Source organism: Alosa alosa, chromosome 22 (assembly GCF_017589495.1).
Source record: "Alosa alosa isolate M-15738 ecotype Scorff River chromosome 22, AALO_Geno_1.1, whole genome shotgun sequence".
Taxonomy (NCBI): domain Eukaryota; kingdom Metazoa; phylum Chordata; class Actinopteri; order Clupeiformes; family Clupeidae; genus Alosa; species Alosa alosa.
The window spans coordinates 10,445,655-10,459,514 of NC_063210.1; the positions used below are offsets into that span (position 1 = coordinate 10,445,655).

Consider the following 13,860-nt stretch of genomic DNA (forward strand, 5'->3'; position numbering starts at 1 on the left):
CCTAATTAATAAACAGGGACCTACACTGATGACATTCACAGATGTTTTTTTCTGATGACATTTTTGTCTGTTATTCTTGGCATGGTGGCACTATTTTGACACTGATATTTGTATGTGGTAGGTGATATGAAAGACAGACTAAGGAATAATGAATGAAGCGAAGACTTTAAAAAAAAGACAGCTGCAGTATAAAAGTGAATCCAAATGTTTATTTTACCTTAAGTATGTTCTGTTTAAACAATATATAAATACACACATAATGTATATAATGTTTACATTACCACAAGAAATGTTTAAATGATATGTGCTTGAATTATACTAAAGGAATGATAAATAGGCTTTTATTATCCCAGAGAGTGAAAAGGCCAAATAAATACAGCAAATATAGCAAACTACCTGCTTCTGATAGCTATAAATTTATGTATTTACATTCAAATCTGAGCAGAGCGAGTGGTAAGTTTTACTGAAAATATAATACAACTTGTGCAAGTTCATCATCAAAAGCTAACTTTACATTACAAATATAGCTGTCAAACTCCATTTAAACAGGCCAAAGTGTGAGATGCAAGAACAAGTATACAAAAATGGTTATTACAAAAATATGACTTTTTCTCTGTTAAATTACAACCACAACAAAGAATTAATTTCCAGTAAGGTCCTTTTAAAGACCCGGCCTCTACAACTTAAATTTATATTGCAGGCATGGGGTGCCTTTTGAAGCAGAGGGAACAGTGAGGAACAATCTCCCAGGGATTTGAGCACGCACATGGATTTGATTAATGCTTCCTATGTCCACAAACATGTTCTTTCGTTCTAACATGAGGGATACTAAAACATGCTTCCTGTGAACACAATTTTACATAAGAGGTCCAGTTCCTGACCTGCAACATTGTTCTGAGGTTTTGTGGAAAGCAAGTATCTACAGTAAGAGATGTTTAAAAAAAAAAAAAAAAAAAAAACTTGCAGAGGTAAAAGAGTTAATGCAAACAAGGAACAAATCACAGTAACAACAAACAGTATTTAGTTTTCAATCAACTCAACTGAGTTTTTCGTTATCAATGAACTTAGTATATGCTTTAGGGCCTCTTTTGTGGGATATATCTCTAAAATACGACAAGTAATCTGATCAATGTAATCTGTTGATACGTGATGCATGTTGCAAGGTCTCACTGAATGAACTCTTTACATTTATATTTATTCATCACTTCCAAAGTGACTTTCATATGTCAGTTCTATTACAAGGGACCCGGAGCAACATGGGGTTAAATGCCTTGCTCAAGGGCCCAACGGTGGCAGCGGGGAATTGAACCCACAACTCTTCATGCTACTGCTTGTTGGCCCAGCTCCTAAACCACTATGCTACCACTGCCACCCACCCGTCTTTCAGCATGTCACAGGTGTTCTTGTTGATGACCTCCCGCAGCTTGCGCACGCGTTTCACGTTGGAGCCAATCACGAAGCTGTCCGGCTGCAGGATGGCCATGCCATTGGTCACGTCGCCCATGATGATGACCTGGCCGTCGGCGGCGGTCACGTTGGGACACGGGCACGCCCAGTCCATGCTCTGCAGCGTGATCTCCAGCGGCTCCTTGCCGAAGAAGCGCAGGCCCATCTTCTCGTCCTTCAGGATCTCCTCCACCGTCACCAGGGCGTGGCCCGAGTCCTGCTCCTCGGTCATCTCCGTCACGCGGCCTAGGATGACGTAGTCGGCCCGGCAGAAGCTGGTGACCATCTTGTGGCGCGCTTGCACGGCTTGCAGTGGTGGTTCTTGGGGAAGGGGCATGCATCCTCGCAGGCCTCCTTGGTCTTGAAGTTGTTGTCGTTGCCACCGCAGCCGCCATAGATGAAGGACTGGCACTGCTGCAGGGCGGCACTGTATGCCCAGCGTGGCTCGTAGGCTTTGCATGGCCCCTGGAGGCTGGGCTGGGTGCAGGGGGCACCCAGCTCCGGCCGACACGCCAGCATGCACGACTCGTACGAGTCAAAGTGGTTCTGGTTCTTCCCACAGTTGCCGTAGGTGAATGTGGAGCAGCTGTTCTGTTTGGCCTCGTAGTACCAGCTCAGCCTCTCCTCCCCACAGTCCTCGCTGTCGGGCATCTTCAGGCACTCTTCGGCAGGGAACTGGGTGGCATTGGCCCGCTCCTCCCTCTTCACCGGCTCCTTCTGGTGCACCGACAAGGGGTAGTGGGCCTGGACGGAGCCGGCCAAGTTGGCGGCGGTGCAGGTGTAGACACCGGCGTCCTGCAGCTGGGCGTTGTAGATGACAAGCTGGCCGATGTTGGTGACCACTACGTTGTCGCGCACGTGGTTGGGTCGCATCACCACGTTCTCGGTGTCCTCCGTCTGCTTCTCCCAGGTGATCTCTGGCCGCGGCCTGCCGGCCATCTCACACAGGAAGCTGGCCGTCTCCCCGCGTACACGGACTGGGGGGCAGGGGTGCCCACCAAGACTGGGGCTTGGACGTCCACAGGCGTGGTCAGCTGCTGGAGAGGGGTGGTCGGTCGGGCGGTGGTGCCTGCAGGCAGAGGGCTCGTGTTGGGCCACGTGAAGCGGCAGGTCACCACAGACAGCGAGATGCCCTTGGAGCAGGCTTCGGCGTCCATGTAGCACTTGTTGTAGTAGGTCATGCCGTCGGAGGCGCAGGTGAAGTGAGGCTCCCTTTCGCAGCGGTCCTTGCACTTGCACACGGGCTGGCCGTCCCAGATGTCACACTCGGAGCCCTGCTGCGTGCACATGAACTTGTTGCAGGTGGCCTCCTTGGGCATCCCCACGGGACCCGAATTCCCCTCTCTGATGTAGCGGGCCGCCACACAGCTTCGGTTTCCGCACACATTGGAGCAGCACTTCTCAAAAGTTTCACATTCCTTGGTGAAGCAGTGAGAGCATTCCTTTGATTAATGTTAAGTTTTGCTTCTCAATGTCTTTAAGTGGTTTAACTAACTTCACTGTATTCTTAATATCTCTACTAAAGATGAATGTAGATAAAAACTTCTAAAATGTAATAAATACTAAATCACAGTTAAAACAGATTAAACATCACTGTACAAAATGCAACAAAAATACAGCACCAAGCTTGAAGCTTCATAGAATAATTATAATGCATTAAGCATAAATTTCTACTTCAATCTGTCTGATTACAAGGGTTAAAAACTCACCTGGTCTGATTCACATTCTCTTGTGCAGGTACTCATAGCATCCACCCAGAGGTTGGGGTTCATGTCATTGGGACAGATGCCCGCATGAGAGTACGTGACTCTAGGCAAAGTCATGGTCATTACGCGATCATCCATGTGGAAAATCACGTAGTGTCCAGCCAGGAACCAAATCCAGCGAGGATACAGCATCCACCACATCTTTCGAAAATGGATACTGAATGGATACTGCCTAGGCACTTAAAAATGTGCTTGAAATTTGCTTGAAAGTGGTCAAGTTAATTTAAGAAGTGAGTGAAGTTTTCAAAAATTCAATTGGTGCAAAATCTCAGTAGCCTATTAGCGCTGGCTTGGTTGTTGTCGCAGCAGTGTCAGGTCAAGCAAAAATCTGTTCAGTTCTGTTCTGAGGTTGTATGAAAGATTAAGTCGCGGTATTTATACTCTGATACTGTCAACCAGAACTGCTTGTCCATAACGGCACATGCGATTAGCCTGACCACATAACTCGTCCTTGCGCGCAAAATGACAGTTATAAATGGCTTCTGAGTTCTGAAAAGAAACTCAAAAACATCTGTCGTAAAGTTGGGTTGGTACTGGCAGGACACCTGCCTGTTTTAAGAAACTGTTGACTTGCATTAACCATTTGCGCGCCATTTCATACACTCAACGCAACAGGAGGAGAGGGCTCTCTGTACAGTGCGCGAGCTTTGCGCTTAACACATTCAGAAGAGTCTAGCCTACATCCGCCTCACTGAATAAAGTCTGCAAATATCGAAACATTTATGAAAAGAAACATTTAATCAAAAACGGAAATCAAATCAAATGAAAACAATCAAAATGATTGACTGAATGTTGTCTTTATGGTATGACGGATATTCACAATTTAAGACCACTTGTTTTGTACGCCTGTTCACTTTTCTGTTTCGCCCTTTCATGGTGTTCTTAAACCAACAGCTGTGGATGACTGATAAATAACTGAATTATACATATTTATTTTATGATATGGCTTCTTATTTGAACAATCATAACAAATTTTGTATAATACAGTAATCAATCAATGTCAAATCATCATGTTTGTTTGAAATTTACTGAAATTTACCTCAAAAGCTTTAGAAATGGCTTCTCTTCACTGAATAAACAGCTAATTAAGTAGAATTGTCTGACAAAAGTCACTCCTACAAACATATTATTTTAACCTGAAATTTCTTGAACTTGAACATATTAAATTTATGTTCTTGAAGCAGTCTCTAACTTTCAGTATGAAAAATAACTAAAGCACAAAACTCTTGCCTTTTGCTCCAGTAGAAGATCATTTTTAATTTATTTATTTACAAGCCCCTTTTATGGGGCATTTTTCAACAGGACATGAATGTATAATGGACTATAAAAACACTTTAGGAACACATGGAGGATATTTTCATCTTTGCAACCCATGTGGGATTTGTATGCTTCAGAAGTGTAAGAAAGAGAAAGTGTCTGAGAAATCCAGAGTGAAAAAAATCTCCATAACCCAAATCTAATGGAATGTGGCCAGGGTTCTACTGAGGACACAACGATGCCCACACTTGTTTCTCAGGAAGGACCACTTGTGACATTCTGAGAAAACTCATCCCCAGGAATCATACGAGTGCTGTCATATGAATGTCCATCAATTCTTTAGAGCGTGACATCCCTCGAAATGAACATGTTTTTAAAAGAGTATGGAGATGTGGAGATTTGGAGTCTTTGGACTGAATTTGTTAGGAGCACCACTGTGTTTTGTGCTATGAAAAATATTTAGCTGAGACTTTTTATATCACATTTTGTTTTATTTAGAGACTGTTGGGGGTAATAACTGCATGTCCAGCATCTTTTGATGCAACATTTGGTTGATTTTTTTTTAATGGTAAAAATACAATTATTAAATGATTAATTCCACTCAATGTATAATTATAAACTATCACATTTTTAGGAACTGATTCCTGTTAGATGAGTCTTCTAATATGTTTATTGATCTAAGTTGGTGCTGAAGTTGAACAAAACTTTGTGTGTACTCTCACACTCTTGTGTGTAAGTGGTGTTCTACAGAATAAAATGAATCAAGGAGAACACATCTCCTATATCTGCAGTATTTAGTGGTTGTCAAAGCGATATGATTTATAACTGCCATAACTGATGTTTATACCTATTCATTTATACGCCTTTTTTCATGCACTTATATGTGTAGTTCTTCTCATATATATATAACAACAAACTAACATTTGTTAGTAGATGCAGAAAGCAAGCCAATAATGCTCATAGTGGCATGTAAAAACAAGTTATATTGTACACAAGACCAATTTTGTTTTACCCCATTAATCCCCATCACACATGCAATGCATCAGCATTTACAATACTTGTGTTGATGCCATGGATTAGCTCCTCAGTAAATCAAATGCCTTCCTCCAGGCGCCCGTTCATGAAAAAAAAAATGTTGTCCTCAGATACCCTTTGTGGAAATGTGAGAGCACAATCAGTTGCGTTTGGATGTCAAATGAGGACACAGCAGACAGAAAGATCTTTAATCAGCATTTGTGAAATTGTTTTTAGTCCACACAGCACAAGCGTGTAACATTGATATATGTGAGGTATATGTGAAGTGTGATATATGTGAAGAAATCCAGTCGGAATGTTGATAAGGTTCACAGATGACTCGAGGGACCATGGAGATCAAGATAATGAAGAGAAGCTGGAAAATATATTATCTTTGGGAATGTGTCCTACCTGTGTACTGATAAAATAAACTATTTCTTTACCATTTGTGTGTTTGATCTTGAAAATGAAAGACCAGAAACGGAATGAAATGGCAGAATGGGCAAAATAAATCCATGGGTTAGCAGTGTTTATTTTACATAATCTTTCATTTCCTTCAGTGTGTATGCTGTAGCATGCAGTTTCTATACACACAAAATGAGCTGCAGTCAGCAAGGCTGGTAGCAATGATTAGTTTGGTATGTCAGTTTTAACCACGATGCATTTTCAAACCCTGTAGGTTAATATTTTGTTTAACCCATCACACAACTCTTTTAAGGCCATAGTGAAACTGACAAGACCAAATGTCTAGTCCTTGTATTTACCTGTGGTTGTATGAATGAAACAGCTTATTATGGTGAGACACAAAGGCATTTGGCTATACTCGTAGTACAGAAAATCCCACAATGAATAGCAAAAAAAAGGGACAAAACCCTGCTTAACATTAACATCACGTTTTTAACCGACGAGCCTTTCCCGTTCACAGCCTTTCATCAGGTCAGTCAGACCCACTGCAGTAGCCGGCAGCTGACATGGAGCCAGTCTCAGGGTCCACTTTAATCACTTGCCACATGGAGAACACAGTGTTATCATCAACAGACACGTCTGCCTGTGATGGATCGCTGGAGCGTAGCGCATTCTTTAATGTCTGTCATGTCGGAGTTGGCTTCACCTTATGTGCCCTTCTTATAAGGGCACCACAGCATCTTTGATGAAATACCTTTTGGCAGCAGGTTGAGTAAACTGTTGTCAAACAGTGTTTAAGACAGAGTGTGGAAAGATGCATCTCAAGGGTATGAATGGGCAGACAATAATAGCCTGATTATTTCTAGAGATTAAAGGACCGAAATAGCAAGGTTGTGTAAATGGCTGCAAAACTCTAGGCTTATGTACGTGTGTGAGTATGATCCCCCTATAAAGTGTTATGCCCACACTAGCTTTCATACTTTCACTGATTCAACACAGTGAGTGGGAGTAGACTTGTTTATACTCACTGAACATGTCATTTCCCAGAAATTGTGATTGCGCTGGGCCTTCCAGTATTGAACCGAAATTTGCCCCTTGGCTATTTCAGTTATTCATTCACATAGGAAATGAAACAAGAGTAATTAAGATTCATAATGATGCATGTGGATGTGGACACCCTTAAGCATCTTTTTTTTTCATTTGGACAGATGCATGTTTTTTGTTTAATGGTAACTTCCACAGAATAGGAGCCCTAATTTAGACAGTGGGCAGAGTACAATGTCAGGCAATGAACAAAGTATCTCATGCATGAACTACATCCATTGTGTGGCATGTGGGAGCGGTGAACTGACCCACCAGCGTTTGATCTTAGGATCTTGCCCGTGACATTAAATTAGTAAATGGATTCCTGCAACAAAGAGAACTTGGTTCTTTAGATTCACCATGATAAATCCGTCTGCAAACCATTCCTATTAATTTTGCACTTGTTTTCTGAGTACGGAGTATGTGTGGTTCCATATCATATCTAACTTGCTTTGAAGATGAATAGGTTCATGATCATCTTTTTATGTTTGTAACATACACACAGAAAAGGGCTGGTAAATGCAAGTGCAAATATTAAGTTTATTTATTAACTCGCCAAATCTAACTCCACCTAATGCCCTCAATTTATGACAAATGTTTTTGTTAAATTGTTTATACAAGAGTAACCACAAGCTGAACATAAATGACCAATTGCCATGTGATGGATTTTTATTTTCTAAACTCATTACTAGTTTAAAGAAACTAAAAATAACACACAAAGGCATTTTTGCTGATTAACCGTAACTTCCTACACAGACCAAGAATACTTTGATATGTCTCTGTCATGTCAAGTACTAAGGCATTCACACCTTCACTAGGGGCCCAGGGCAAGAGAGGCAGCGCTTCACTCATCACATTTCCCAGAAAACACCACAGCAAGCCTGAAGCCGCTGCGAATATGCGCTGCGAACATCGTGGGGGAGGGTGGTGAGGAGACATCCTCCTCACCTCAGACATCCAACGGAGAACATTTGGTTGACTGACTGACAGCGGAGATGATTCCAGAGATAATGGCTTCTCTGTTTTTGAGCTGGTTAAGGAGCTTCTTGCTTTGTCACCACTTCCCCCACATTCTCTCGCTCTCCTCTTTTCTAAATTTGAATTTAATCCCTCGGCCCGAGGCGCTTTTGGGCTCTTTTGAGGCAAGAGGGTGCCAAGTTTTCTCATGTTTATTGTAGCTTGGCTGCAGGGGAAAGACATTACTTATCATCCAAGCACATTTGGGATCAGCCAGTCACTCTGCTTCGTCAACTGTCAGAGATGATGGTGCAGGTGGTGGTGGGGTGGAGTGGGGAGTGCACCCCCACCCACCCACCACCACTCTCATCATCCTCCTGGCTGAGAAGAAGAGAGATGATCCTACTCTGTTTAGTAATGCCTTGATGAAATGGCTCCATCACACGTAGTCCTTCGACCTGCGGCAGAAGCGATCATGCTGGGATGCATCTGAGCGCAAACTGCTCTCCCATCAGGAAGTCTGTGGTCGCCGCCAGGGGTTTGTCATTCACTAGGAGCCTTAAAGACAGCAGCGATTCATATCAGATGATGAATGTTGCTCTGGCACAGGCGAACAAGTCATGACTAAGCTTGATTCGAGGGGTAAAAATAGCTACAGATGGCATTGTAAGGATTTTTGTGAGGCCATCTCATTCTATTGAGCAATTTCCTTGATGAAATGTTTGACACACAAAATTAATGATTCCATTTAATGGATTTTTTTAAAAATGAAGTTGACACTTTGGTCTATACATGAAAGCAGCATTTCCAATCATTTTTATTACTATAAATTAATGTCTTTTTCTACATCAATACGTACCTGCTTTTTTCCACAGCGATATTCGATATTCAACAGTTCCATATTTTCCAGTGACTGCATGTGTGTCACTGTGTGGTAGTGGTATCTATATAAGCACTGATATATTCCTTGAACATCAACATGTGTTGAAACGCATGCTGACATTTTTCAATTAAGCCATTTTCAAGTGCCAGGTTTGGATATAAAACTATTTAAAACATCAAACGATGGTATTTCAAAGAGAGGGCTCCTTCAAAAAGGTCAGTCAGTGTTTGTTACCTTCTTGCTTCGACTTCAATTATAAAATGTCAACGATTGCCTTAATTTGTCCAGTTTGACTGGCTGGCCAAATTTGTGTGACTTGTCATATTTCACCTATGGAATGAATTGACTGAAAGTAGCTCTTGCAGGAATGACAGGCATCTATTAAAATGTAAGGAGAAATGAAGCACTGACAGGAAAATTGTAAAAGGGTTTTGAAGTGGGTTACATGGCTAAACATACATCTGCTATCCTGTGGTTTCATACATCGGGTGTGATATGAATATGAATTTAGTCAATTACAAAAAAAGGTATCTACATAAGGGTTACATGACACTGTCATGAACACATGAAACTATCATAACACATGACAGAAGCGTTATGTCATAAACGTTTATGACTTGTTTATGTTTATAACATGTCCTGTCACTCTTATGTAGATACCTTCAAGTGTAATCCATTTTTTTAAACCAACTGTACAATTCTAGATTAGGCCAGAAAAAAAATGATCAAAAATAAATCTTGATGATGCATCAGTCCAAGAATGCAGAAACTCTACGCTGACTGTGCTATACCTCTAATGCTGAACTCTATTTTTTAATATATTACTTCCACTAAGACTTGATACTTGTGACTAATACAGTATTATTTTTTTCCTGGGATCATAACAATTTAATCCTCATTTTGAATCATGCTTTTTACCGACTGGAACCTTCTCTTGTTGTTGAGCTGATAAACTAAAACATGTTGAACATGAAATGAACAATTAACAAGAGCAGAGGTACCTCGAGCGACCAAATAATAGTTATAAAGCTAGCTGTCTATCAAACAAGCAAATCAATGCAAAATCAAGCTATTTTTGGTTCATTTTTTTACTGAATGCAGATAATAGTGCTGACTGCAGGGATTAAAGCAAGGATAATGTCTGTGGCCGACATGATCAGACATTTTCAAAACCTTAATCTATAATTATTTTCAAATTTTAAATAGCCTGACCAACGTTTGAATTCCGGCAGAGTGCCTGACAACTTTAAGCCCCTGTAGTTAACTAAAAATGCTTTGCTGGAATTGTCAGGGTTGTGAGGGTTTATAAACCAGAAAAAAACTACCAATTGTTACATACTGTAATACAATAAGAACACTAACGTAAATGAGTTTCTCAAAGTGGACACCAAATTAGCTTCTGACAAAATGTTTTCTTTTCCATTTAGTTAGTTATATTTTACGATCCAATGCACCCAAGCAAACAAACAAATGAACAAAACTTCAAGCATAATTCTTAGACTAATCACCACCATATGCTCAAACTCATATGGCATATGCTTTGCAACAGACTGTATGAATACAGTCCCTAATCTATGCCATATTTCCTCTTAAACCCAGACCATGGAAATCTGACAGCCACATATACTGAGCTTTATCCAACTGCAACTATTAAAACTGTATAACTGTTGGGGTATTGGCCATATTGTATCAAAATTCATGTTCTTTTCTAGTGCGTGTACTTTATCTGTTCAGTGAAATTGGTCTGTGTTTGTATGTATAAACTTTACATACTACAACTATGACCTTTGGTACTTTGATATTTTGAACAAAAAATTAAATGTTGCTATTAGAACATTTTTTGGAGTTCAAATGATCGCTTTTAAACTGAGGTTTTTCTCTATGTATACTCACATGCAATTAAAAAATAATCGACAGAACACAGAAACACAGAGTATCATTTTTTTTAATAAATGCATGGACATCACTTCAATTTTGGCGATAGAATTCAAGTTTTTTGTTCTTTATATTTGTTTTGATTTGTTTTTTTATAAAAAGAATCACACATAACTGAGACTAAATTTTTCCCTATTGAACAACTCGCAAAAGGTAACTTAAATAGTACAGTACAAAAATAGATAGGCTTATCAGAATTTGCTCATCGCAAATAACAGTGGCACTGTAGGTTTCTGTAGAAAACACAAACATACAAACACATACTGTATACAATCAAACAAAAACAAACAAACATAAAAATGACAATGGGTCCTGGCTTTGCATTTGTGTATAAAAATGACACGTACATTCACTGGCACTCGGTATTGTCTGAAGGCACTGTTTAAATCACGTAGAAAGAGGGAGAGGGTGAGAGAGGTCACCATGTTATAAAACCAGTCCAGCATCTTTTGCCATGCCATAGAAGATTCCTCTCTGGGAAATAAGGTTCGTCGGTGTGTCAAATTCTGCTATCTGTCCCTTGTCCAATACCAGAACTCTGCAAACAAGAAAGAGAGGCATCATAAAAGGGAAACAAAACCAAATCACCCAAATTCACACATTGATGTCAGATCCCAAAGCCAACCACCGTGTGTTAATTCACAATTAAATACACTATTCATGGAAAGCACTATTATAGTCCTGAACTAAATAATAATTTTTACAATACAATAATTTTTTATTGTATCAACCCAGCAACATGAATCTCTACAATGACATGTAACCTATTTTCACACAGAATCAGACCTGACTATGACCCTATGTTCATGGATGTGTATGATTCTGCTGTATTTGGAGTTGCAGGTCAAGCTGATACCTGTTGTAGTCCATGATGGTGTTGAGCCTGTGTGCGATGGTGAACACTGTGCAGTCTTCAAACTGTGTTCGGATGGTGGACTGGATGAGGTCGTCTGTTTCCAAGTCGATGGCGGCAGTCGCCTCATCCAGGATGAGGATCCTCGTCTTCCTTAGTAGTGCTCGGGCCAAGCACACTAGCTGCCTCTGGCCAACACTACACACACACACACACACACACACACACACACACACACAGATTCAGCCACACAGGACTATTCTACTACTCCAAATGAACATTGAGTTATTCTATGTATTAGAAATATGATAGAATAAAAAAATTACATTTAATAATTTTTTAGCCATTTTTAACAGAAAGGTTATAAATAGCTTTCTCACTTTTCAATTCTGCTGCCGATAGCAAAGGATTATGAATCAATCAACATGGCAAAGTCAATGCAGATTATTACTGTCAAAAATCGAGACTGTCGAGACATTTCGATAATCCCTCATTTTCTTGTCTTTGGTGCATGTCACGGCTTGGTGGTGGTGAAAGTACCTTAGGTTCTCTCCTCCTTCAGAGCATTCCAGGTCAAGTTTGGATGACTGGTTACTGACAAACTTCTTCAGGTGGGACAGCTCCAGTGATTTCCAGAGGTCATCGTCGCTGTACTTCTCGAAGGGGTCAAGGTTCATCCGCAGCGTCCCTGAGAACAGCACAGGCTCCTGTGGACCACAGGGGACATGATTAGAACAGAGTGTGTCCCCCACAAAACACACACAGGCTTTCTTAGGAAATGTTGGAGTTGACTTCAACTATTGTGTTTTAAGACACGATCAAGAGTGGCATTATGGGGAATACATGTAGAGACACCAGAAGAGGAAGAATGACACAGTGAGCCTGGAGAGTTGGGAAAGAGCATGTCGAACATGGATGGAAGATTCCAAGTTATTACACAATTTCTGAACATGAAGTTTGTCTGAACACGGAGGTCGTAAACCAATGGCTTCCTCTACAACAATAATCAAAGAGACTGTTGTCTATACAAATAGTTTGCTGTACAACAGTAATGTTTCATATCTGTCTGTAGTTGACTGAAGAAAATAAATTTCGACAAGGCAATCAAGGTCACATACCAAAATAAGAGCACACCATTTCACAAATCACACTTTAAATCATATTTTACAATCTGGCAGGCAAACTTATAACCAATTAGTTACGGTTGCTTTATGTAGGGAAAGAGCATTAATTAGCCTCTGGAGATGTTACAAGCTTGTTTTGTTAGCCTAGGGGTAGCACAGGGCCCTTTTAAAATGCAGCACAGGTAAGTAACTACAATGCTACATATTATGGCACCACTCAATAGGAATGTTTTATGCCAACACAAGGGGGAAAAAAATCCAAATGTTATACTATTATGAAATAATAAACTCTGAAATTTGGCCAAGAAATTTATAGTGGAATGTCGGTATTAACAAGACACATAAAGAACAGAAACAAGCAGGGGGAGATGGAAAGGTGGAGCCAGTGAGGATGCTGGGGGGCCCTGCTGGGGGGTCGGACGGACCTGAGGAATGATGGTGAGTTTGGAGCGGAGGTCGTGAAGGCCGATCTCGGCGATCTTGACGTCGTCGATGGTGATGTCGCCTGATGCAGCCTCCAGTAGGCGGAACAGGCAGAGTGTCATGGAGGACTTGCCAGCACCAGTCCTACCCACAATGCCAATCTGTGAAGAGGGAAAGACAGAACGATAAAAACAGAATGAAAAAAAAATTGTATGAAATGGGAAATTGGTAAGAATTCCTTCAGTGATAATTGGGGACTGAATTGTATACAGAGCCTGGAAAACTATCTAACACATACAGACCCTTCAATGTTCACTAATGCATACAAATAAGCACAGCCAAGGGTAGAGACAACTAAAATCTCAATTTTAGATATTATGAATTATGAATAATTCATGTATTATGTAAAAGAGCAGATATGCTTTGCTGAGAGATTATAAATTGTTTGCTTCATCCAGCAAAATGTGAATTTCAGACTGACTGATCCCTAAGGACTGTGCATCACCAGCACCTATATCAGGATACATTAGTCATTTTAGGTATCAAAATAGAAATATCTTACTTCAAATTGATGTACATTTTGTATTACCAGTATGTTTTACAGCAAAAATAAAAAAGGCACATTTAATATGACTATATTCCCCATAATAGAATTGTATTGCTACTGCAGTCTCCTGACACTGAGTTGGTACTGCATTAATATAAACAGTCTAC

At 40.5% G+C, this 13,860-nt stretch overlaps 2 protein-coding genes across 4 annotated transcripts in view; both read right to left on the bottom strand.

Annotated features, from left to right (window-relative positions):
- Positions 1–223: 223 nt before the first annotated feature.
- On the bottom strand, positions 224–3,710 carry wfikkn2b (WAP, follistatin/kazal, immunoglobulin, kunitz and netrin domain containing 2b). Its single transcript, XM_048232505.1, is given in 4 exon segments — positions 224–1,743; positions 1,746–2,417; positions 2,420–2,864; positions 3,156–3,710. Coding segments are annotated over 4 exon segments (1,704 nt in total). The 5' UTR covers positions 3,354–3,710; the 3' UTR covers positions 224–1,354.
- Positions 3,711–10,740: 7,030 nt separating this feature from the next.
- The window catches only part of abcc3 (ATP-binding cassette, sub-family C (CFTR/MRP), member 3), a 48,647-nt gene continuing 45,527 nt past the window's right edge, over positions 10,741–13,860 (bottom strand). For 2 of the 3 annotated variants that reach the window (XR_007192316.1, XR_007192317.1), the window contains exon 28: positions 13,172–13,307. Coding sequence is in view for 1 of the 3 variants with exons in the window: in XM_048232592.1 (XP_048088549.1) it covers positions 11,173–11,284; positions 11,603–11,797; positions 12,140–12,306; positions 13,149–13,307 (633 nt within the window). In the remaining 2 variants the exon portion in view is untranslated. Of the gene's footprint in view, positions 11,285–11,602; positions 11,798–12,139; positions 12,307–13,148; positions 13,308–13,860 lie in introns of those variants that run through there. The other variant, XM_048232592.1, reaches the window with a different exon arrangement.